The sequence below is a fragment of the Strix aluco genome, chromosome 3, assembly GCF_031877795.1.
Source record: "Strix aluco isolate bStrAlu1 chromosome 3, bStrAlu1.hap1, whole genome shotgun sequence".
Lineage (NCBI taxonomy): Eukaryota > Metazoa > Chordata > Aves > Strigiformes > Strigidae > Strix > Strix aluco.
Genome location: NC_133933.1, coordinates 83,261,088 through 83,287,243, shown reverse-complemented (window position 1 = coordinate 83,287,243; position 26,156 = coordinate 83,261,088). Strand labels below are relative to the sequence as shown.

Genomic DNA, 26,156 nt, shown 5'->3' with positions numbered 1-26,156 from the left:
CCTCCGCCAGCCCCGGGGGGCGGCGGGGGGCGGCGGGGCGAGGCGCGGCCGCCAGGGGGCGCTGCGGGGCGGGAGGGTGCCCCCCCGCCGCCGTTGGCCCGTGAGCATCGCCTCCGTTCCCTCCCAGTTCGACGCCTGCGAGTACGGGGCAGTGCCCAGCGTAGGCATCGGAAACACGTGGGGGGAATCACTCCACGGAGGTGCCGCCGTTCATCGGGCAGCGAACCCAGAGCTGAGGCAACGTGCCTCGCTTTTGGGTGGTTAAAATTAGAAGAGCTGAGTTCCCCCCCTAAGCCAGTGGCGAGCAGTATTTCCCCTATATGGTGAGTCAAGGAGCCACAACAGCCTTTATAAAACTGCTCCTCTCAACTTGGCACCTGCTGTGGTTGCTCTGTCACAAACATAATGCTTAAGAAATGATACTGAGTTTGCTCGTGTGGCAGTTTCACAGCTCCCAGAAATGATGTGTTTCCCAAGCGGGCCGCTTGTGTCCCTGCGTGCCGGTTGCTCTGTCGATGTCCTGTTTTGCCGTCCCCTGCTCTGCCAGTCTTGCAAGACAGGCAAAGTAGGCACTAAGCCTGTCTTCATCTCCAGGATGTTTATGTGTGGCATCCAGCAATGAAAGGCATTCCAGATACAGTCCATGGGCATCCCAGCCCATCCCAAAACCTGACTGTCAGTGGCAAATGCAGACTGCAAAGGCAGAAAATCTCTTTCAATACAGTCTGATGACCTAGCTTTGCTTTTTTCCAGCAACTCAGAGCATATGGTCAGCATTATACTTAAATATTTTTGGAAAGAATACAGAATCCTGAATAATTTTTGAAGTAAACTGTTTATACATGTGCACATCAACGTGTTCCAGAAGGCTCCAGCTTTGTTATGGTTGATCTTGGCTTTACAACTTGGAGAAAAGGTCTGGATCTTTCCAGTGATGTGTGCCACATGAACAGGGTTTTTGTGAATCCTGCTGCCTGGTATAAGACCTGATTTTCCAAAATATATTATGAATTTATTATGAAGGACTTGATTTGGGACAGTGTTTCCTCTGACTGGACAGTGATTCTTATGGATGTATTCGCTGTTTCCCGAGATATGCAGAGTTATGAGCTGGAAAAAGAGTAGGAAGAGTGAGTCAGAATAGCATGGTCACAGGAATGGTCATGAGAGATAGCATCTAGCATGTATTTGAGATTGATAATATTCAGCTATGTTTGCTGGAGCAAAGCCAAGCAGCTTCCAAAAGCAGCACAAAGCAGCCTGTCAGAGAGCTCCTATCGAAATCTAGACTGACATGTAAGCATTTTCTAGCACGTTACTGAATGTTATGCATTGGAGAAGCACAGTTTGTTGTATTAGGTGTGTCTTTTATAAAGTCTTTTTATTTCTCTCATTACCCTCCAGGTCTTCTCTGTTTTTGTGTGGGGCCTTGGTGGTAAACAGTATCTGCTTAGCTCAATGCAGAAAATCCTAGTTAAGAAAGCTTGGCAATGAACTAATGACATTTGCAGTCATGTGAAGGTGTAGAACTTTGTCCTGATTGCAGCTAGTCTCTTGGGATCTTTATATTTCAGTATATTTGTGATTAAATGTCATTTCCCCTGTGCCGCAGAGACATAAGAACCAAGGCTACGTGGGTAACGTAGGTGGTGGTATCTAGTACAGCTGTCAGCAGAGAGAGAGAAATGAGGGAGGATCTGAGAGCTGCCCCTATCTCCTGGCCCTCCAGGAGCACCATAAGCAGGTGAAGAGTGTGGACATGGCTCTGATGGACTCTAATATTGTGCTGTGGGTTGCACCTGCACGTAGAAGAAAAACCTTCCTTTCTCTAATAGAATGACTAGCATCAATTTTATAGAGATAATAGCAGGCGGTCCTATGCAGATATTAATGGCCATAATTTTAATGGCCTTTAGTTACATAGATAATATTACTAACATAGAGAACATTATCTATAGTTACATAGATAACTTAAACATTCTCTTAAGTCGAATGTATTAAGTAGAGTTTATTCTCTCAAACCAAGGTCTCATGTACTGTAGGCGAATGTAATGTAGAAGAATTTAATTAAATCAGTTTAATGCCCTAGTGTTAAACCACTGTAAAGACTTTAAGAGTTGGGTTAACCTCCTATCTATGTCAATAAAACACAAGTTCATTGAAGTCCACTAATATAAATTAGTCTGGCAGAGGCATGAAATAAAAACTGTTTGCATCTACATTGATGAGGAGTTGGCTTCAAATAGCCAGATCAATTTTTAGAGATTTGTGTTGAATTGATGCATTTTGTTAGCAGAGACGGGTCTAATGGTATTACAGCTGTTCATTGATGCAGGCTTTCTCTGTCATGTTTCTCTCTCTTGCTATTAAAGTCTTGATAGCTTAAGTACTTTCTCCAATTATTAGTTATTCTCCACAGTAATGGTCCGCAGTGGAAAATGTCACACACATGTTGCAAATTGCTCAGCCTCGTTTCTTATCTACATCGAGATGCTTTGTGATCTTTAACAGTATACCCTAACCTCTGGGTGCCTGGCTGGTCTCCTCTATTGCAGGGGAAATAAGGCACGCTGATGGTGCGGGGAGGTGTTGCCCAGCGGAGGTCAGGCAGAGGTTCAGAAGCATAGCAGAGACCAGAGCCTCCGTGTCCTGCTTCTCAGTTCAGCCTAGCCAGGCATCGAAAGACTTTATTAAGCAGATGACAAAGTAACTTTTTGTAAAATTGCAGGCACTCTGCCTCTTCCAAATGTGAGCCTGATTCTGCAGCCTTTTTTAGGCAAAGTTTTCACTAAAGAGAACAAACGCTTTGTATTTGGGATCCCAGATGTGCCAGGCTGACAGGGCTATTTTCAGACAATGGCAAGATCTATGAAATGTTTCCATTTATAGTTTCAGGAGTGTACTCAGCATCTACAGGCTAAAAGATGCCTACTCTAAACTAATTTTTTTAACTCCCTCTATAGACATTGCAAGGGGGCTCTTTTACAAAGTAATTAATCTTGTGTGTGAGAACTGTCTGGAGTGGGATGAAATCCTTGTGAAGCCTCTGCTATGCCTGTAGTGGCCCACACAGAGTTAAATACGTGGTCAAGTGTGTCACCTCAAACCATGAGAGAAGACATGGGAATGAAGTGACATAGGGTTGACCCAGCGCTGAGGGATATGATGGAGTTGAGAACGGTCAGTGTGAGGTTAATGGTTGAACTGGATGATCTTCAAGGTCTTTTCCAACCTGGATGATTCTGTGATTCTGTGAAACACACTGGCATAGGTGTGGCACTGGTTAAGAAGTGCCACATTTCAGTGAGACAAATTTCATCCCAGATGCTGAAATTATGTGCTGCATAACTGAAAAATTGCACATATTTTCCACAGAAAAATTATTTATTTGGGTTTTGCCTGAAAACATCCTCAAGAATTCTGTTTTATTAGAAGGAAGTTTGTATGGAAGAGATTATGAATGATAATTACTCTCTCAGCTCTTTAATATTGTGGAGGTTTATTTAAGAGGAGTATGTGCATTCTGGTGCATTTTTAGCTCAGACCCTCTGACAACCACTTTCTGATGTATAGTCAGGAAATTTTTCCCATGCCACGTCTGCAGGGAGGGTGTCCCCTGTTCATACAAGAAGGGCTATCTTTTTCTTTGAATCTGAAATAAAACCCATCATATTCCAGGGCTTCCAAGTGTCTCACTGATAGTATAGTAATTGATTGTTGCAAACTTAGAGCCAGAAGCCAACTTTCTTCTAAAATGATCTGTCAAAGTATCCAAGTTTTAACAGATGCACTGCTTGTCGTAGATGTTTATCAAAAGGTTACATGGTCCTGAGGTATAAAACCACAGTAAAGTTGTTTGGTATTAAAGTTATCTAAACTGTGCACAGTAAACAATTTATCCAACCACACTTAGCAATTATCCCTGTTCCCAAATTATGCGTGAGCAGTCTCCTGCTGACATTTTAATTTGTATGTTCATTATTTGAAATTGCTCAGTGAACAATTTCTATGAATATATGCAAGCCTACGAGCTGCTTGCAAGTGATTTTTCTGAGACTTGCTGGAAGGGCCTGCTCTGCTTGCTCTAGCTCTACTTAAATCACATGGTTCCCCCCCCAAAAATGAGAACATCTATAAAACCATTTGGATTTCCTAAGGTCAGGGTCATGGTGCACCTGTTACTGCCCTGACGGGTCTGCTTGCTAACGGCGGTGGGGAATAATGGGGAGCATCTCCCCAGCGGCTCTGCTTCTTTCTGGAAATAGAGGAATACCAGAGATGGGTTTTGACCACATCACTTGTCCGGGACTCGAGCCGCTATTGACGTGTTGCTCTTGGTTAACATGAGGCAGTTCTTACTTCACATATAATTGGAAGACAAGTAATAAAGCCGTGCTTTTGCATTGCATCTGTCCCCTCATTGGGTGACAGCCCATTTCTTAGGGGTCCCCACTACAGCAGATTTGGCAGCGCTAGTTGAACTGGCTGTGATTTTCCTGTTCCCTTTTTGGACAACTTCCATGCACGAAGAAAGTTCAAAATGGTCATGCAAAGATGTCTGTGCTAATCCTGAAGTAAATCCATCTCAACCACAGCTCACAATGTTCTCTCTGCAGAGATCTTTGTGAATTTATTTGAGCCTGTGTGACTGTCTGTATAAACCAAAGGAATTGCAGATATTGTCAGGGTATAAAAGTACACATGCTTTTGGGTGTTGGTACAATGGTAGTTAATGTTTTGTTGCAATATTAGTCCTTTTTAGCCGTGCATTTTAATATTCACCAGTGGTTGTTTTTGAGAAGCAAAGGCTGAGCTTGAATCTCCAGGACTTCACATATTAACATCATTAAAAGCTACCATTTTCTAGGAATTTTATAAATTATTTATAAGGATTTAGAATTTTATTTTGAGATAAAAAAGAAACTAAATAACAAGTGTTTAACATATCCAGAAGGACAGACAGAACTCATCAAAAAAATCAAAAAATCTAACTTAAAAACTTGAGGAAGGAGGACAAAGACAAAGTGAGGGGAGACAGAAGATGAGTGTATGGGATTATTTAAACAAGCAACAGAGAAAGCACATAGGATTTGAGAGTGAAAATACTCCACACTGAGGGGAAAGAAAAGGTAAATAAAGGTAAACAAGGTAAAATTAGCTCAGAAGAACTGAGAATGTGCATGAGGTAGCTTTTTTAAAGTTAATTTTTTCTTTGCAAAAAGACACAGAACGAAGAGAGCAAGAGTGGGGAGAAAATGGATAATCCATGAAGTAACATACTGGGGAACAAAGTAAGCCAAGATAAATGATAGGAACAAAAGTCCAAGAGCAAAAAGCAAACCAGGAATGCACAAGTTTGGTCCAAATGCACAGAAACAGGTTGAAGTAGCCCAAATATCACTCAGGAGCATTTTATGCACTTGATCAGCTTAGCAGTCCCAAATAAGACTTTGAAATACTCCTTGTTTTGAGCATAAACCTCAAGGAGAAAATAAGCACTCAATTTTTGGATTAGCTGCATCCTCTACCATTTCAGAAGAGCCAGCATCGAAGGAGCGTCTGGTCTGCATTTACTGTGCACCCCATCTATGCTGCTTTGTACATCCAGATGCTGGACTTCAGCTATGCATGTCATAAATGACTATGAAAATGTGTGCCAAATTATAGTATACCATAACTGGTTCTTCCTACCATGATCTTTGAGAGTAAAGGCAAACAGATAATTAACAAAAAATAATTCTCTAATTTCAATGAATAAATAAGACCAGTCTTCTGAGTAATGTTTATTATACTTCTTTGTTCTGTAAAGAAAAAAGCAGCAAACAAAACCCTACTATAACAGGGATACAGACTGCAATAAACATACAGATATATATGATTATTGCTTTTGCACATAGTATTAGCTTAAGTACATATACCACTGTATAAAGCAGTTTCAGAACTAGAATGGCAATGACTATGGTAAAGAAAAAAGTATTAATAATTTGTAAAATCAAAACCAACATAAAAATGTTTTATGTTCCATATCTGATTTCAGAATATCAGTATTTATTGTATTTTTTCTTACTAATACTTACTTATTAATTCCTTAAATAATGAGCACATATACTGAAAGGACACTGTGTTTTTGAAAAGCTGTGACTGAACAGAAAATGGAGACCCAGTCAAAAACAGAGCATGGTGCTAGCTGTATGACTGTTTTTAAAGAAGTACTCCCATTCACCTCATTAGGGAGCTCTGCTTTAAAATATCATCTGAAAGGACCCGACCTTTCTTTAAATCAACACAGAACAGTTTTCCTTTGTATTCTAAATAAGTATTTAAAATATTTTATTTAAGCTAAATCTCTTAGAAAAATAGAATAGCTGCTACAACTGGATTCTGTAAAGTTTTAAAGATTTTAACATGAATGAGTTAGATGAACAAAGCACAGTAAGGATTTCCAGCACAACAGCTGTTTTACAGGAACTGCTGATGCTCAGCCTTGTGTATCTGGCAGATCTGAACTGGCTTGCCTCACTTTTGTTATGGAGTAAGTTACTTGTTGTTTATCCCAGTGGAAGAGAATGCAAACGGGAAGATACAGGGTCACACCTGTGTTTTAAACCCATCCCATAGCTTACCTGCCGGTATCCCACCCTTGTAGCCATATCCTACAGTTGGCCCCTGGAAGTCCAAACCCAGCACTGGGTATCTAGATTGTCCTGTATGCTTCTTAGGAGTCCCTAAAACCTACACATGGGAAACACTAAACAGAAATGTGTGGCTCACCGGCACTGAGCCCCGGCTCCGGCAGGCTGACAGCTACTCAGGATCATCCAGCCAGAATCCCTGCCTGGGGACAGGGACCCGCTCACCTCCTTTCACAGATCTGAGATGCTTTAATGCTCGTCTATGACATGCAGTTGCTATAGAAGGTGATGGTGCTGCCCACCTCTATACAATGACATAGAGCATTTATCCTTGAAACGGATTTTTGGCTTCAGTGTCTTTCTCAGTCTAGTGTACCTTATTCCCAGAAAATTATTACATCCCCCAGGCTTTAGACAAGTTTGGATAGAGAGTTACTAGTGGATATAATGAAAACTATGGGACTCACTGCTAAAACAGTTATTTACTACCATTACTGCATTGCAGTTGTTTATTTATATGACTTCAGTGTCTGGGGCTCTTAATCACCTATATTTTATCATCATTTATCTTCAAAACCCCACTAAGGTAGGGAAATAGTCCTGTCCCCACAACACACCATAGATGCCTTAAAGTAGGAGCTATGGTGGAACTGACAACTGAATAAAATTGCCTGGGAATCCACAGCAGGAGAGTAACTTCTAAAAAATCCTTCTGCTCTCACAAGCTTTTGGGAACATCCCATTTTTTCCTGGTCCATGACAACATTTAACAACATTTGTGGCTTGCAGAGTGATGATTTGGGTCCAAACCCTCTGCCGGCAGAACCACCTGCAAAGCTGCCCTCTAGAAGGGCTTTGCCAGCCTTAGTTTGGGACGTGACCCCAAATCCTGGGGCTCACAGATGATGTGGTTGAGCTGCCTTTCTCCTACATGCTCCTGCTGATGAAGCTCCACCTACACAGTTTGATTCATCAGGATGAGGTGGCTTGATTTACATGTTAAGTTCAGTTAACTCTTTTGATTCACACAGAGGTAGAATTAAAGTAAGCAGAAACACAAAAATCTACTAGAAAGGAAAGTTAATGTGAATTAGACAAACAGAAGAAAAGGGTGCTTTCCCTTGGGAGCCCCGAACCTATTATATTTTTCTGCATATTAATGTAATCAATGTAAGTATTTTCAAGACGGATTAACAAATCAGTTTAAGGTATTTATTTTGTTGTACTGTAAAAAATATCTGTTATACAGTAACACTTCGAGAGCAGAAGAATATGCCTTCAATTATTACAGGAGTAGAAAGAAAAATATTTAATTTATTAATGCCTGAATTCAACAAATAGGTATTAATTTTAAATAGTTTTCTTCTATCTCAATAGCTATGGATTTGTTTCATTTTTAACATATGGCTTGCAAAACCTGTTTATATAAGCAGTACAACATTATATTTTAATTTTTCATGTATATTGAGCCCAAATACATCTTATATTTATCATTTACAAAAATTAAAAACTATAGAGCACTTTTTTGCTGGAAAAGTAGCATCAACATATTATTTAATTATGGCAAGCATATGCCTTTTTTGTGTGTGGTGTGGCAAAACTACACAATTTCATCCAAGCACGTATTCAGCTTTCCCAGCTCTATCCCAGCAGAGGTCATATATCTATATGTATAGTTTGGCATCATTCTTTCCATTACTGAGTTTCTTTTGATCACTGTCACATTTGCTGGTTTGTTGCAGACCAATTAATTCTTGAAAATTTTGGACTGGGATGGCCCTTCTCAGTCACCAAGTCCAGCCTCTGTTATCACAGTCAACCGCATAAAATAATCTTTTTCATTAAGCACTTACAATTTGCCTTGCATAGCATTATTAGTTATAATACATTGTACATTGGGATACATTCTCTCTGGTTATTCTGTAGTTTTGAGTGGAGTTGCATGATGGATTAAAAACATCACTTAGAATCTGTTAACTAGTAGTAGTGTAAGTAAAGGTAAGAAAATACTACCTAATGAAAGAATTGCAGGATCAGTCCCATTCCCCTCAATAGGCAAGACTTGCTTTGAAGCTCTCACAATACATCTCTACATCCAATAAATGAATTTGCCATAAGCCCAATTTAAAATAAACCTCTCCTGAATAAAACCTGTAAGAAGTTGAGTGGTCTTTTTTTTGGTTGGTTTTTTTTCCCCTCGTTGGACTATGCTAGGCCATGTATTTTTTTAGCTTGTGCAGTAAATTTGAACCCTTCTGCAGGCTGTAAGGATGATTCCAGCATGTTGCGCACAATTATAAAAACTCTGGAAGATCAACTGATGCTGATGAATGAGCAAATCATCACGTACACCAGATTCTGCCACTCTCATAACAGTACACAAATGTAGACATAACCCCATCGAAAATTATGGAACTGATAAAAATGTAAAATGTGAGTAAAGGGGAATCACTGCAGATCAAAAAGAGGGTTAATTGGTCGTCTCCTCAATTCACAAAGCACCATGGACTCAAGTATCCCTTCACTTAAACCTGTTATGAAAGAGTCTGACCACCTCACTGACAGTTATTCCTGAGTAATAACATAGGCATAAATTGGATGATGCTCAAGTCAGAGCTTCATCTAGCTCCAAATGTTTACTAACCTATAAATAATCATAGACTCATATAATGTTTTGGGTTGGAAGCAACCTTAAAGATCACCTAGTTCCAACCCCCCTGCCAGGGGCAGGGACACCTTCCACTAGACCAGGTTGTTCGAAGCCCTGTCCAACCTGGCCTTGAACGCTTCCAGGGAGGGGGCATCCACCACTTCTCTGGGCAACGTGTTCCAGTGTCTCACCACCCTCACAGGAAAGAATTTCTTCCTTATACCTAATCTAAATCAACCCTCTTTCAGTTTAAAACCATTACCTGTCATCCTATCCCTACAGTCCCTGATAAAGATTCCCTCCCCATCTTTCCTGTAGGCCCCCTTTAAGTACTGGAAGGCTGCTATAAGGTTTCCCCAGAGCCTTCTCTTCTCCAGGCTGAACAACCCCAACTCTCTAATGACTGGGTGTACGTGATATCACAAAAGCTTGTATTATTTCACTGACATCAGTCTGAGTACATCTTTACTTAGGTGGATTATACAGCTCTCTCAAAACATTGGTTTATGAGTCACATACCCAAGTGTATTTTACAGTACCTTTTAGAAGTGCTGTCAAGATTTAAAAAAACAGAGGTGGAGAGGGCTTGCTGTCTTGCTTCCAGTCCTTTTGTGTGTACTTATATTATTGTAGATATATATGCTCTGAATTCTACATCTGAACTGTTCTGCTAGTCATGACTCAAACAGATGCTGGAAAACTGGAAACAATTTTTTGAAAGTGACTCAAAGCCCAAAAATCACAGTAGCAAAAGCTAAACAAGATTAGCTAAGAGTTCAGATATTGACTCAGACTTGTCCTAGTAAAGATTTCAGATACTGACTCAGATGTGTCCTAGCAGAGAGACAAGCCCATATATTCAAGAAAACCTAGAAGACCATTAACTGATGATTTATATTACACTTAAGTCTAGAATAACACATCTTTTATGTTTCTAGACTATAATCTTCTTATGTTTGTAGATGTTAACATATAAAACATTAAGCATAAACTTCATATTGGTCCAACACATGTTATAGCATGAGTAAAATTATAAATTCTTATTATTTTATCAGAATGAGAGATGGGGTCTGTTTTTAAATCACCTGTTAAAAAACAGCGTAAGGTTTTCAGAGCAGCTCAACTGGGTGAAGCAGCATGGGGATCGTGAGGCACAGCCTAAGTGACCACATCCATGAGAGATAACACACTCTTACCCACTTCAGGCACCACTGACAAATAAGACATGATACTAATCACAGTGCTGAAGTTACATGAGAACACCTATGCTGAATCATATCAAGGGGTCAGGTATCCTGCTATCCTGTCCCTTAACCACAAAAAGTATAGGAAAAGGGTACACACAACTGCACATCCTTACTACACATTGCCAGCCTCTGGCACTTTGTGCCTTAGTTATTTTCTGTGCCTTAGTTATTTTCTGGGCCAGTCTTTAACAGCTGTCAATGAACTCTCTGTTTGCAGTTTTTCAATTCTCTTCTGACCAAGACAAAGTAGCTTTGTGACTCAGGGACTTCACGCATTAAGTAACACATACAGAATACATCGCATGGAAGGGTCATTAGAAGGATTTGGGGATTATCACGTTGCATGCTATGGTATTTATGTTTGGCAAATTTTCCTCTCTGAGAAAGGGACATAAAGCTAAAAGCAAAACCTGTAGAACATTACCTGCTCTACACTGAAGGTCCTTCAAATAGGTGGTGTTTCATATCACTTCTAATGGCATTCTTATACATACTGCATGATTATCTTTAAGCATGAGGTTATCATTATTTTAAATCCTTCAGCAACAACTCCGAAGATCTAAACTCATATGTATACCTGCACATACACACACAATGGTTGTCCTGCCAAACAGTCCAGCAATTTTAAAATATTAAAAATGTGATACACCTCCAGATATATCAAGCAGCAATGCAGTCTCATAAAATAGTAATGCTTCTTACTTTTGATTACTGGCAGGCATCAGGCATAGCAGCAGGAAGGTGAGTTAGCAAAGACATTCAGACACTTCTCCCCAAAGGCAGAGTGACCCCAAGGGTCGAAACTAGTTTTCTCCTGCTGAAGGATGAGCTGGTATTCCCTTCTGCCATTAAAACACCACAGAATTAGAGAGAGAATACCTTTTCAATCAAGACATAGGCACCAAAAAGTGACTCTGGAAGCTAAACAAGAATGTTTTGGTTAAAAATTGTATTTATTGCTGCAGCTGTTTCTTAGTTTCTTCCTGACAAACCTGTCTAAAAAGAATATTGTAAAACAAACTCCAATGGTTTGGCAGTTGACTGACTAACAGTATTTACCGTACATGTCACGAATGGCACTGACACTGTGGAAGCCTAGGTCTTAGACCATCACATTCTATCGGAAACATTACGTGATCATTTCCCTAAGCTATATTTGCAGCAGTTACAATGGCTTTACTTTTCTAATGCCAGCAATTACATTTATGTTTGTTTTCACATAATACCTCTTTAGGACAGTCAGAAAGAAACCAGTTGCTCACGGGACAGAATTTGTTGCTTTCTTTTGTTTGTTTTTTCAAGAATCTTGCTGTGCATTTCAAAATCTTTCGTTTTTTTAAAAAAACAAAACCAATACAATTGGTCTCTTAGTCTTTTTCTGCAATATTCTTCATGTTAATAGAAACAATGTTCATGTGGCATAAATATGAATGTTACAAGCAAGTTACTATATTTTGAAGACAACTTACTTGTTTTCATTGACTATACTGACTATATTATGGCAAATAATTTTGAGAAAGTATAATTACAAATACCATGGGTCTGTTTTTTTAAAAAAATACAATACAGAGACTACCACAATTACAATGAAACTTCAACCTGTTACGATTCGTTTTCCTCCAGAAGTAAGGAGATGAAGATCAACAAAAGAATCAACAGAAGCTAAACATATTGCACAAACAGTCAAAATGCAGAAGCCAACCCGCTGGCTCTAGAGAGAGGAAGAATTCAAGCTACTCCAATGAAAGTAAATGGCACTTGTCAGTCAAATTTGGCTTGACTGGGTCTCATTCTGCTCCATCTTTCTGCTCCTCTGCTTCACCACTTTGCATTTTCCCTTCATCGCTTTGGGGAATGGCTGCAGCAGAGTTTTCCTTCCTAGGACTGTGTGCTGAAGGAGCTGCAGTTTGTAACCCCCATGGGCTTGCGCCGGGGGGACCCTCTCTGTAGGTGGTGGGAGGGCTGCACCGGAGGGGTCTCTGGCAGTGAAACATGGTAGAAGTTTGGTAACCGAATGTCATACCTAAAGCCTTTCCCCACGTGCACTCTGTCATTCAAGGCATACAGTTTTTCAGCAATGTCACTCCCAATTAAAATTGAGAAGAGGCGGGAGATGAAACGGTGTTTAGCGAACAGCAGATACAGCTTCTTTCTCCTCCAGGCCACATACCGACAATCTGTCTCTGCTGTAAGTGTTACCTATAGAAGAGAAAATTAAAATTAGCTAGGTGATAAGGCCGTGATATTGCTGCTGCTGCCCTTGCTCAGAAAGCACTCCACTCTCTCAGCAAGCACACAGGCTGTCTGTAATGTACACTTTGCATCTTTGCACCTACTGCAGTTAAAGCCATTTAATCCAGCCAGAGCACTCTGCAAGGTCTACTGTATGCAAAAGACAAGCGCGAAGGGTGACTGGGAACAGACCAAATGATTGTGTCCTGTCGGCCTCAGTGACAGCAGGCCTATGCCCACACTGAGCAGCAGCCCCAGCCGGGACACACACTGATGGCACACCCCAGCCTTGGCCCTGCACTCCCTGCTTCGCTCTTGGCAGCCCCAGCTTGAAAGGCAGGTCTAAAGAAAGCTCATGACAAATGTCATTTGCTGTTGTGACACGAGACATCGGATCCCACACAGGCAGGGGATAGCGTGTCAGTCAAGTGACAGCAGTGGCAGGGCTCACAGATGACAGGGGGCAGCCCCCACAGACGCCATGTCCCATGCTGTCCCCCACACCAAGCCCTACTGCAGGCAGGGCTTTCCCCAGCCTGTGCTCTCTGGCTCATCCCCTGTAGGGAAGCCTCTTCAGCACCAACTTCCACCCATCTCCTGCAAACCTGGTTTCTCAGGGCTGGATTTTAGCACAGCCGAAGAATGCAAACAAAGTCTACCTCCCAGATTAGCTTTAAGAAAAACCTTGTTTGTTGTAACAACAAGATGCAAACAGAAAGAAGATATAAACAGCATAACCAGTCCAGCGGGTAAAGGAGACTTCCTCCCCAAGTTTTTGTTTCACAAACAAAACCCACAACTAAATTAACTTATTTCTAAACCAATTAGTACTTGAACAGTTTTCTGTAGTATTAAAAAAAAAAGCCTCCACTTTTACCTGGAAAATTCCCTCTTCTGTGGGCCTCAGTGAATCCCATTCAGGAGAATCCAGAAATTGAAGAGGAAAAATATAATGCAGAAACTCCCCATCAACTGTCACTCTGATCCTACCAAGATAAGATGTGTTAATTTGTTAGTATTACCTGTACAGCAGCAATGACTGCAACAAGAATGTGTTATTTCTACTATGTGAGGAGTTTAAATATAGCTTTGAGAGCATGAAAAAACAATCACTGGCCAACAGTACCCTAATTACATTTTTGAACCCAACTTGATCAGGACGGTTGAAAGACAATACAAGGCAATTGTGCAATTGAAATGGAAATCTTTCCAGGGCTTAGTAAAGTCATATTATTCTCTCTGGGGCAAGTCTGTGCAGCGACGTGCAAGCTTTGTCATGAAAAGGCCAGCATGCACTGCAGAGGTGAAAGACTAATGCACGTAACACCATTTGCCTCCTTCACTTGAAAGCCACGGGATATACTTCTAGGTTTGGCAAATATACATTTTAGAGGGAACAAAACGGCAAAAGCACAGAGTGGGAAACAGGATTTCCCCAGGGCATAGGTTAGGTAGGGCTCTCTCAATGTTTAACAGCAATTACATGGCCACAGGACTGTCTCTGGAGCCAGGAGAACAGCACGGAGGTATGGAATCTCTGTGTGAATACTGTGGCCTTCTGCAGATGCTAAAGAAAAATTTTCTTTCTACTTTTTAAGTCATATTTAAGTTTGAAGGCACACAAGCAAGAAAGGTATGCTTGAAACTTGGGAGCTAAGAGGAAAAAAAAAGCAAACTATAGGAGTCCCCTTTTTACATCTGCTCTACGCTGAGACTAATGCTTCTTACAAAAATCAGAAGCAGCAGACTGATACTGCATGAAGGAGGGTAGCAGAAGCTCCCTGCATGATTACTAACTGGCTGGGCAGGTAGAAGGATGGACACCTCTCCTTCAGTATGACCATGACCAAAAGCAACCTCCAGGTGGTACTTTCTAGACAGCTCCCAGGAATGCTCTCTGAACCAGGGCATCACTAAGGACAACTACCTAAAATCCATAGTTTATTGCAAGTAGTTCCAAACCATCTGAGTTTCAAGCTGCCTACAAATTCCATCTGTCCATGCAGCAGGCTGTCAAAAATGCACCTACAAAGTGTCCCATTGAAGACAGACCATGGCCATCCTCTCTGGGTATCCCATCTACTCTTGTGGTGGTCTAGTACTGCATACCACTTTGTGTACAGTACAAAAGCTACTATTTTCCTTCAGGAAAGCACCAGCAAGGTTGCCAGAAGGGTCTCCAGTAACCAGGGAATACAAGGAGGTGGATTTATTGCCTCAGGGTCTAAGGGCCATAGTATAAAATAACTGTAGACTCAGTTCTGCAAATCTTGATAGGGCTCGACTACATCTCCTTGTAATGGAATGGTCCTTTTAGGCCTTCTGCTCTCCCTTACTCCCTCTCTTCTCCCACCCCCCAGAAAGCAACCAAATACAATCTGTATCAAAGACAAGATCTCTATTAAACAGAGTTTATCTCAGTATATTCAGTTTTATAACTACGTTTAGTCCTGTCTTAGATGATACCAGCAAAGAAAAATAAGAAAGATGGTGTGTTCATCAGCTAAGCAGTAGACAGATAGCAAAACATAGCCTGAAGACTGAAGGACACATTTGTTCCCTTTTTCTGACTAACCTGTTAAGTGCTATGATACAGTGGTCTGGAAAAGAATGACTTAAAATCCTTTTCTTTATGCTATTACAGATTTTGTGCTTAGTGTTTTTATGCTAGTGCTGTCCTAGCAAGTGTATTTAGCCTATTAATATTTATATTACTTGCATTAATATTTAATCTAGTGTACTGGAAAATGAACAAACAATACAGAAATCAGGCTTTTGTTTTGTTTTCATTTTCAAGAAGGAGGAAAAAATAAAGATATTTGCAGTATATCTGAACAAACTGATACAAACCTGCCTGACACAAGCAAGGACAGTTTATCAATAGGTGTTTTGCCCTGCATGGCGTAACAGTGTTCCTTCTCCAGGGTAACCACTTCTGCATCGCAGCACAAGACGATCTTTCTGTAGACAGTCAAGGAAATTCCCAGAGGCTGGAAGAGAGCGCTGTAGAGTTCCTGAAATTCTCTGTCAAAGGAAACACTCCGAACTTGGTAGGTAACGTAAATGAACTGGACGAAGCATATAGCAAACAGTATAAAATTCCAGGAGAATATATCAGCAGCACAGACATCCAGCCAAGCCCAAACAGAAGAGCAGAGAAAGCCCAATCCAAGCAAGCTGAAGACATAGAGAAGCCCAAAGAATCCACTTCCACCCATGAAGCCCACAACAAAGAGAATACTAGCTAGGTGGTAGATAGATCCCTCTGCCTCCTGCTTCCAGGTGGTACACGTAGGATGTGCATATATCAAACTTTCCCAAAAACTTGCATTTTCTCCCATGGCTGGAATAATTTTTCAATTCAGATGAATCTTTGAAATTTTTATTTATGAGATGCAGCTAGCAGGGTCCTTTGCTTTTCCATTCTTGCAAACTCTGCTCAATGATCACATAAGGTCAGGGTCTCTTTTGTAGTAAAGTCATACTTAGGATTTCCAGCAACTAGGAAGCTAATGTTCTCAGAAGACAATGCTGTTTCTCATCAGTTCATGCACTGTTTTGACTCTGGCCGTGTCATCTGTAACTTCATCTGATCTGGACAAGTGAAGAAAAGACAAATTACTTATAAAATTATTTTCATCAATTAAACTCTATCAGAGCTTTTATTGTCTAAAACCACAGACTGCATTATAATCTTCCAATTCCCCTTCTAGCCCTGTGATTCCAGGATCAAACCTTAATATTAATGCAATTGAAAATCATGTTTCTGTATCTAATGAACCCTGTAGCAACTGTCAAATCACCACTGAATCCATGTAAACCTGTTCATCGCATCCACAACATCCTGTCACAAGCCTTTCCACACCCTAACTGCTGAGAAGGTAGTTGCATTTGTTGGTCCTGAACCTGCTGCCTGCAAGTCTCATTTAATGCCCTACCCAGCTATTGGACAAGAAGTGACAGTGAACTCTTGTTCCTTGTTCACCTCCTCCACCTCACTCTGGATTTTGGTCAAACCACTCTCATTAATGAGTTGAGCAAGACTGTGCTCTGCCCCTGGAGACAGCAAACTACATCCCCAAACACCACAACAAGGGAAACCCAAGTATCACAGGGGATGGTCTTTTCTACTCCAAGGATGACAGGCAAAAAGCTGTCATGTATAAGGAAGAACACAAAGCTTAAAAGGCAGCTTTATACGGATTAAGTTATTAGAACGTGAAGTAAGTAGTCTTGCAAAATACTTCTCACAGGGCATTTACAAAGTAATTTTATAATATTCAAAGTTCTACCTTGTATAATTTCATGCCATGGACCACATAATTTTATTGTTCAACACTGTAAAATGTTAAACATGCTATTTGTTTCCATATGATAATGTATTCCTTAGAGTTAAATAAAAAGTAAAATACACAACCGAAAAGCATGAAAAAACAAATTAAATCAAAACCAGCTTTCTATGTCTGTCTCTTAAAGCAAAAAAACATGCTTCAGTGACAGATTAGACATGGTAGAAATTGCAGAGCCAGAGTCTATCAGTAGTGTAATCAGGATTGAAACCCATCAAAGTCTTTAACTGTCTGGTTCTTTTCCTAGTAAAACAGCAGGGAAGCTAAGAAATATCTTGCTATCTAAATTATTAGATTCTCTAGAATATCAAAGGTAGTTTTTTTTTTTTTCTTCAAGAGCCACAGAAGTCAATACTTAAAAAATACTGCTGGTGCAGTGAAGCATCCAACGTCATTCAGCAGGGCTTTCAGTGGTGGTTTTTTTTTTTCTCCACAGTGACAGGTCTAAGAAATTAATAAAGCAAAGTCATATCACATTTTCTAGCTGCTACAGCTTTAAGTTTATTCAAGCCCCAACATTAATTCCATGATTCAAAAACACTAATACTAAATGAAGACATAAAATCCTAAACAACCAAGTGTCAGAGTTCAGAAGAAAAGGTTAGGAGGAGACCTTTCCCTCTCTGGGAGTGGCAATAGGGAAGTCACTGACCCATAAAAATATCACAGCTAAGAGCATGGAACCTTTCCAAATTAAAATGCTCAATACCCTACTGCAGTGGAAGAACCAGCATTACAAGAACGAGGTAGTTTGTAACTATAAGCTTTTCTGCTTTTACTCAAATACTCTTCTCTGGTACAGGATTCCTCACTGATGCAGGATTCAGCCCTTGGAGAATGGGAGCTGAGAACTGCATCAGCTATGAAGAAGTTACCTAGGCATGGTAAGAGAATGAGGAATTTTAGGCACTACTTCTGTGATCAAGGGGTAAGATTTCTGAACCAAAAGAATATAAAACTGGAACAAGCAGTTTCCAGACCTTGTGTTCTGAATTCTACTGAAACTCAGTGGAAGTTTTTGTTTGATTGTTTTTTTAAATAGAATCATTGATAACAGTGATTTTGGATTATTGTTAATACTTCTACTTTATTGCCAACATTTTGCTCTGAGCAATTCCCCTGAAGACCCTAATTTCTACAAAAAAATTCAGTGTTTTGAATGGAACCATGACTGCTAAGTTACATGGGAAGCTATATGCATGCCACAAACAAAACCACCATGGATCTATACTGTAATCTACTTTTCATTACTGATATATTTTTCTCATGTAAGGTCACACATTGCAATAATTTGACATGATGTTGCAATAATTTCACAAAATTTATGTTCAATTTCCAATTCACTTACAGCATTCAGTCTGCCCACACTGCAGCTCATAGCATTGCTGTAAAACATCTATTCATGACAAGATGGGTCAAAATGATGATCAAAGGACTGGGAAGCCTGCCATATGAGGAAAGGCTGAGAGAATTGGGTCTGTTCAGCCTTGAGAAGAGAAAGCTTAGGGGAGACCTTATCACCATGTCCCAGTAATTAAAGGGTGGCTACAAAGAAGATGGAGACTCCCTTTTTACAAGGAGTCACGTGGAAAAGACATGAGGTAATGGGTACAAGCTACTCCTAGGGAGATTCCAACTGGACACAAGAGGAAAATTTTTCACAATGAGAACAATCAACCACTGGAATAGTCTCCCCAGGGAAGTGGTGGATTCCCCAGCATTGGACACTTCTAAGATTCAGCTGGACAGGGTGCTGGGCCACCTTGTCTAGACTGTGCTTTTGCCAAGAAAGGTTGGACCAGATGATCCTTGAGGGCCCTTCCAACCTGGTATTCTATAAGTCTAGGTAAATAATTTGGAAAGAAGAACACACCACTAGGACAGAGATAGAAGGTCATCATAGACAAAACCAAAGCCCTGGAAAAAACTGCCCTGCATTTGTAACTGGGTTTTTTTTTGGAATGGCACCTGTCTTCCAAAACCACTGTATGCAAAATTCCCACTTATTTCAGTAGTTCTGCACAATGAGAACTTTTCCTGTGCTACAGCATCACCCAGGTTGGAGAGGACCTCCCTCCATCCGGGCAAGAGGAAAGGCAAAGGAGGGAACCCAGTGCTAGCACAGAATACAGCCTCACCAACATGACACTCTCCTGAGCTATGAAAGATGTGCAGGCAAAAACAAACTCTCTGGAAATACTGACGAAGCCTACTACTAAATGCAGCTGGTTTCTCAGGGATATGGTGAAGAGCAGACATGCTTGCTGCTAGTGAACTGCACGCAGAAAGAGAGGATTCACCTCTTTTATCGAGGAATTATTCTAAGATTTGGGAGCTAAAAATTCCTGGTAGTTTTTTGAATGAAGTATTAAATAGGGCAGAGACAATAGTATGTATGGGCCTAAGTACAGTAAAATTTCTAATTTTGATTGGTATTTAGTGCTAGATAAGGCCTTTTATTACATTTTTCTTTATAGTTCCTACAAGTCCAAAATTTAAACTCTTGAGGGCTTCAGAACAGTCACTTTAATTAAGCCCTTCATCTACTGCAAGCAGGGGTCAAGGAGAGAAAAATCCCCCAAAGCAAAAAAAACCCCAAACAGCTGTGGTACCAGATGTGAATCATCCTCCACTGAGGTCCCATCTACAAAGCGCCCACACTAGCATGGCATTACCAAGTTTGTAAGCACCTGAAGGGGGACACCATCTTTTCACTGAGATGCTTCAGCATTCTTAGCTACCAGGACTGGGAATGTGCCAACTGACATGGCCTTGTTTGACACCCTGCTTCAGTTGTCCTGGCTGTGGTGAACAGTTATTGCTACAGGTTCATCTGATGGTGATGATCAGGCAAGCTTCAGCAGGAAACTGCATTTAAAGCAGGTATCCTGGATTATAAGCATGAAGAACTGTATCTTCCCCAAGTAAATGTTGAATACTTTCTACTCTGTCCCCTGCCAACGGACAAGGAGCAGCACCACGCACAGGCACACAGTCTCTGCTATTTGACTACCGTATTCAGAATAACACAACATTGACATCTGTAGGCTGCTGGAGACAGAGGTGCATGGAAGGGGTTTCCTCCCAGCTCAGGAAGAAGCCATGCCCTGCCAACACAGGCTGAATTACTGAGAAGCTTCTGAGTGTTTTGCCCCACCACACATCTCACCCTCTCCAGCAGCAGCAGATCAAGTGCTGGGAAAAATCAGCCCAGACTAGAGATGTGAGCAATATACAGTGGCATGGACTTCATTAAAACAAACAGCAGCATTGCTGAAAGGACTAAGCTATCATCAAAAAGTGTTAAAATCAACGAGTTTGCTGGAGCTTCAAAGCAGTAAATGGAGTATTTCACCTATAGTCTCCAAAATAAATACTGGCCAGCAACTGAAAACTTCATATAAGCAGTATACTAAAACAGTCAAAACAGAATGAATTTTCCCCATACACTGCAGTATTCCCACAAAGAATTACCAATTACATACATTTTTAATTTGCTTGAGAACTGGGTATTTTGCCCCATTTTTGTCACTGATGACTCAAATTCAGCTCTGAGAAGCTCTGAGTGTTAGTTACTATGTCTGGATGACAATAATTTCTGCAAAAAATAATCCCTAAAAGCCCTGAGGCTACCAGCAGTTCTCTCTCTGGTCTTTTTAATTAAGTCAAAAGCAAAGCTATTCAGAGTTCGAATACTCCATTCTTCAGTTGTCTTATCCCAAGTATTCAGTCAGAAAGCCCTCAGCACTTTCACACTGTACATGGTGACAGGCTGTAGAGCCATACATACTGATTGTGTAGCCAGCCTGGATGAATTGTTTGCTACAGGTTTGGATGCAAAAGGGAAGATTTTCCTTTACAGCATATATGCTTTCATGCACAAAATGAGATTACGCTGGATTTAGCAGGTTTTTGTCTCACTGGTTTTAGCCATCTGCGGTGTAGATGTTTATACATGAGCTAGTGGCCACAGCCTGGCTTGCCAGTCAGCGAAACTGCTCCGGCAACTCCACCAGGAACCAAGCAGTCCCTCCTGCCATGGGGGGACCTCCCGGCCTCAATGCCCCCTGCTTCCAGAGTGACAAGTTCTGAGCACCCCATCTAGGCTGGCAAGCTACATCTGGTCCAGCCATCATTTAGATGTATAAAAAGAAGCTGCTCCTTAATTTTATCAAGTACTTCCTCTAACATGCAATGTAAATGCATACATTGATTAAGATACCCCTTCCTTCCATTGCCTCTACTTCTCTGAAATCCTCTCTCTGGCTCCCTACCAGCCCATATTGCTCTCAGTGGCTGTTTATGTAGCACGCTTTCCCCAAGTTACTTTCCTCCTGCAGTTGTTCACTTGGGGTTAGATACCCAAAGGGACTGAGACAACCAAACTCTTAATTGCAATGCAGTGTGTAACAGTGCACGGAGAAGCTATGCACCTACAGAGAGGTATGGCTATGTGCCTATAGGCAAGTACGGGCAGATAAACAAGCTATTTTCAGTGATAAACTGTCCTTGAACCCACTCCAGGCTCAAAACATGCATGCAGCAATAAGGACAGTAACAACACATGCTAGCTTACCTTAAACTTTTTGAGACTATATCCTAGAGAAAGCAGTAACTATAATACTGAAAACACAGGGTTTTCCTGAGAAAATGTAGCCTGCACAATATAGCGAAGGCTACAGTAGCTTCATCACAGTCCATAACATCTGTTCAGGAAGATGGAAGTAGGATGAAGAAAAGGACTACCCAATCCAAAAGACAAAGGGATCAAGATAATCAGTCACTATAAAACTAGATATATTCAGATTACAAAGACACACAAGCATACATAGCAAAGGTAATTAATTAATGGGATGGCTTTAAAGATTTCCTTTGCTGGGAATTAAGGAAGTCAGGATGCTGTCTGGTACCTAAAATAAATCTGGGTATGCTATTACTAAAAAATTAATTGATTTACTATAATTCTATTTTTTATTCTACAGGAAGTCAGATTAGATGATTGCAACAATGTCTTCTGGACTTTTGTCTTAAGTTACTTAATATAAAAAAGATGTATGTACCTAGGAAGTTACATAGCTGGTCTTCCCAATGAAATCTAGAAGCCTATCTCACAAGTAGCTACTTTAGACAACAGAAAACTGAAGACAGGTATATCTCTGAAACTATTCCTCATACAGACCTTCTAGAAGAAACCTTCATCCATGTGGAGCCAGCATCCCTTCCTGCCAATGTTTTTCAAAGAAAGGGATATTTTAATCAATGAATACTTTAACATGAAACATGTATGCCACCCTGGCAGCCAAGCCCCAGGATCCCACTCCCCAAGTGAGTGTCTCCATTGCAGAACAAAGAGTGACTGCAGTGCGGTTCTTCCTCCCTCAGTCTCCTTTCTGCACAACATGACAGCTTCACAAGAAGGGCAGCAAGTGACCCACCCACATGAGTCAAAATGAGTCATATGGAGCACCCTCATGGGAGGAGGGAAGACGGATTTGCACTCCCTTGGGCAGAGGAAGGCATCCTGTGTCTCAGTGATGTCTCATCACTATGTCTCACCCCTTGGATCAGTGCTCCCAGTGCAGGCTGTCACTTGGAACATAAAGCATCTCAGGCCTTTGGAAAAGTGGTCAAACGGCACCCTTCCCGGTATTTCCAGTACCCTCCTGGGCTGTGCAGGCTGCAATTCCCAAATTGGACCCCCGCCCCCAGAGCATCCATGCGAAGTGATACCTTCTCAGAGAGCGATCCTTCTGGGAATGCTCAGAGCTACAAAACAAGCTGCTAGGGCATGTCCAGCCATCAGTGGTGCTTCACTGCCTTCAGGGCAGCTCTGAGAAATAACCGCCACCCAAGCAGGACTTTTTGGGGCCAAAACCCTGCTCTGGGACAGGCAGAATTTAGGCTCCCATGTTCGAGATTGTTCAACCAAGAACCCCTTTCACAGTCAGCTGCTGCCTAACCCTGGAGACACCCCAATGCCATCTCTACGTTGAAATCAATGGTCCATGTGAACAACCCACCAACGGCATGAGGCTGGTGACTGGTTGTCCTCCTCGCCAGGCTGGGCCCAACTCCTGTCTGCCTGCTGCAGCGGATGCAGAACTGCTTTGTCCAAAGCAGAGCGCTTTAACGGGAGCCTTTTCATGGGACTTTCAATTCACTGAGCTTGTTCAGCTGCAGCTGGGAAGCCCTGATTCTACTTACAATTTGCTCAAATTCCTACTAACCTTTTTAAGAAGTGGAAAAAAGCTGGGCGAGGGGAGGCATCAAGACAGAAAGAAAACCCACAGCAATACAGATAAGGTTCATTAGAAGCACTGCATACAGTGAAGCTGCTATTATTTAGTCTTTAAATATTTAAAGACCAGCTTACTATACACAGCTTACAGTACTTGAACGGTTCCTCATTTATCACTGTAAAATATACAATGCAATCCTCTGTGGTTGCAAAGCCAATACTGAAGATGCCATCTATTTTATAATCTAGACAGTATCTGATATAAAAAAAAATTACAGATTTTCTTCCAATTTGAATCAGAACCAATGAACCGTAAGTACATGTGGTATTCCTCCCAAACTAAGAAGAATAATCCCCTCCCTCCTTCTTTAAAGGTCTTCTGCTCCTAGGAAACATGAATATGTAATGACAGTCAGACATTTTTTAATCTTACTATGGATTGCTAGGACTTGGGTAAATTTGAGCAAGGCTCTTGTATATTGAACAGCATTGGCAAAATAATAATTTAGGGGGTCTGTTTTATTGTGTTTTATAATAAAAACTGCAAAGTCAGTACACGTTCAGGCTTTTCTACAGTTCAACTTTTAAGTTAATAATAGAGAAAGCAACTACAGTGCCTATTTCACAAGTGCTTTAAAACTGTCTTAATAAACTATAGCTGAAATCTGCAGAATTCAGCTTAAATGAGTTTGTTATGGTGTAGTAGTGCCTTTGGATAGGAACGTATTCCCCAAAACCAACTATCTGATGTGAACTTCACTTCCCAAAAAAGAAAAACACAGAGGCTTGGCTCATCGCACCACCCCTGCATGCACAGCTGGATTAGGGAGAAGGTGTCAGGAGCCATGTGTTCAAACAGATAAACAGCACGCTGAGCCATGAAACATCACGTTTATGTACGTATTTATGTGAGCTCTAAACCAGAGTGAAACACAGTGAAAGGCAGCGAGGATGCTCTAATGGAGCTGCTGAAATCATTTATCTTTACTGGAGGGTTTGGGGTTAGAAGTACAGTTCTACTCTCCGCTTTACTGGTACGAGTGTCATACAGCTTTACATACAAAACAGTGCCAGGCAGAAGGCACTGGTTAGCATCACTTTCGTTAGTTTTCTATCTATGAGAGCCAGAATACTCTTAGTTTCATCATGTAATATAATCACAAACCAAGGCTTTGTTCACTGTACAATACCTGACTTTTGTCTGGGCAACAGCGGCATGCCCAGTTACAGGTACTGTGCCATCACCTGGAGACACTGATCAGAGCTCTTTTTTGCAAGGTAGTGGAACACACTAAAATTATAAAAGAAAAATCTTATCTCTGAAGAGCCTGCACACTTAATAAAAAGATTAAATGTAGCTTCAGCTAACAACTTTTCTTGAATCCTTAATAAACTTTCTGTTCTCAACTTTCATCGTAAAAGGTTTTCCTGCCAAAAACTTTGCAATTACCTGTACCACATTTCGTTCTGTTTTAGTATCTACTCCCCTCACTAGCTACAGGACTTGCGGTATATTTGCTATTTTGCAGGCAAGGCATTTTTTGAAAACTTAACATTTTAAGCTACTTTACTATTTGTCACCACACAGAACTCTGTGGAAAGCCTGAACAGCAACAGTGCCGCAGATGTGGAAACCATTTCTTGTTTTGCTGTGGTCAGTGAAGACATTTTTACTTGCATGTACACAGTCACATTGCCATAGATCAACAGAGTGGCAAGAAGCCCTAGTTCTGGAAGCCAGATTTCATCAATGACATCTTTATAACACTACCAGGTGGTCTGTGATTCAATCTTACAAGAGATCAGCTATGTAAAATGTTTGCCCATAAAGTGATTGACAACCTAAATGCACACAAAGCTTTACAGAACAGCTGAAGAAAATGTGGCAAAATATTACAGTTTGGAAAAATATGTTTGGAAAAAAATATTATACTTTGGGGAAAAGAAGCGTTTTGTACCGTTCATTCTATCTTTGGAAAGAAACAACTGCAAATGCAAAACCAGATCTTAATTTCAGGGCTCATCTGCTCTTACCATTTGTCGATGGGGTGAGAGAAGAATCAAATATCGGCAGCCTACGAAGCAAAGCCCTAGTCAGTGGAAGAAATCCCCGGGTCCCAAGTTGGTTTTGTGAGAGTACGGGTACCCCCCGAGCCAGCCCTTGTGTGAGCGGGCAGCAGCTGCACCCCAGGGAAGCCAGACACCCCGCTTTCCTGAGAAGTAAGCCCCAAACCCGAGGTACGTAACGAAGAGTCTCCCCCGAGGCAGAGCGACCCCTCGGGAGGGGAAGAGCCGGGCGGCGCGCCCCGCTCCGTTCGGAAGGGGACGGGGGAAGCGCTCCAACTCCTCGCCGCGGCCGAACTCGGGCGCTCCGGTTCCCACGGCCGGGCCGCAGCGGGGGCCGTGCCGCGGAGGCGCGCACCCCTCCCGGGACAGGGAGCCCCCGGCCCCACTCCCCGCCACACGGCGCCCCGGGACGCCGCCGAGCCCCGGGGCCGGCAGCCCTCCCCCGACGGCCGGGCCCGGAGCGGGTGTCCCCGGGGCACAGCGGGGCGTGAGGCGGCCCCGGCTGCCCCTCGGCCCCGGGCAGAGTGGGGCGACACTCCGCGCGCTGCCTGACTGGACGGCGCCGGCGGGGGGCGGGCGGGGGCAGCGCCGCGGCTACAGCCCGCCCCGGCTCGGCCCGGCCCGGTCCGTCCCCGCCCTGCCCGCGCCTCTTACCTGACCGCGCCCTCGGAAAAGTTTTCCGGCCGCCCAGACGGGACGAGCTCGGGCTGCCGCGTCCCGCCGCGGCCACCGAGCCGCCGC

General features: G+C 42.0%; 1 protein-coding gene across 5 annotated transcripts; it reads right to left on the bottom strand.

Moving 5' to 3' along the window:
- Positions 1 to 816: 816 nt before the first annotated feature.
- On the bottom strand, positions 817 to 26,156 carry POPDC3 (popeye domain cAMP effector 3). Of its 5 annotated transcripts, none has more exons than XM_074819440.1 (5): positions 26,070 to 26,156; positions 15,612 to 16,355; positions 13,639 to 13,747; positions 12,553 to 12,728; positions 817 to 1,110 (listed from the first exon to the last, which is right to left on the bottom strand). In XM_074819440.1, exons 2-5 carry the CDS (start codon positions 16,100 to 16,102, stop codon positions 1,104 to 1,106), a joined length of 783 nt encoding a protein of 260 aa, XP_074675541.1. In that variant the 5' UTR covers positions 16,103 to 16,355; positions 26,070 to 26,156; the 3' UTR covers positions 817 to 1,103. The 5 variants fall into 5 exon arrangements, with proteins under 5 accessions (XP_074675541.1, XP_074675540.1, XP_074675538.1 ...); XM_074819439.1 differs by lacking the exon at positions 817 to 1,110 and adding an exon at positions 25,383 to 25,423 and having other exon boundaries at positions 5,771 to 12,728; positions 26,070 to 26,133; XM_074819437.1 differs by lacking the exons at positions 817 to 1,110; positions 26,070 to 26,156 and adding exons at positions 22,290 to 22,332; positions 25,383 to 25,589 and having other exon boundaries at positions 5,771 to 12,728.

Bases quoted from the DNA above. Each gene is read 5' to 3' on its own strand.
- POPDC3 (XM_074819436.1), bottom strand. From the start codon at position 16,102: ATGGGAGAAAATGCAAGTTTTTGGGAAAGTTTGATATATGCACATCCT. The intron at 13,748-15,611 runs GTTTGTATCAGT...TTATCTTGGTAG, and splicing joins TCCTTGCTTGTGTCAGGCAG to GATCAGAGTGACAGTTGATG. The intron at 12,729-13,638 runs GTAAAAGTGGAG...TCTCTTCTATAG, and splicing joins CAGAAGAGGGAATTTTCCAG to GTAACACTTACAGCAGAGAC.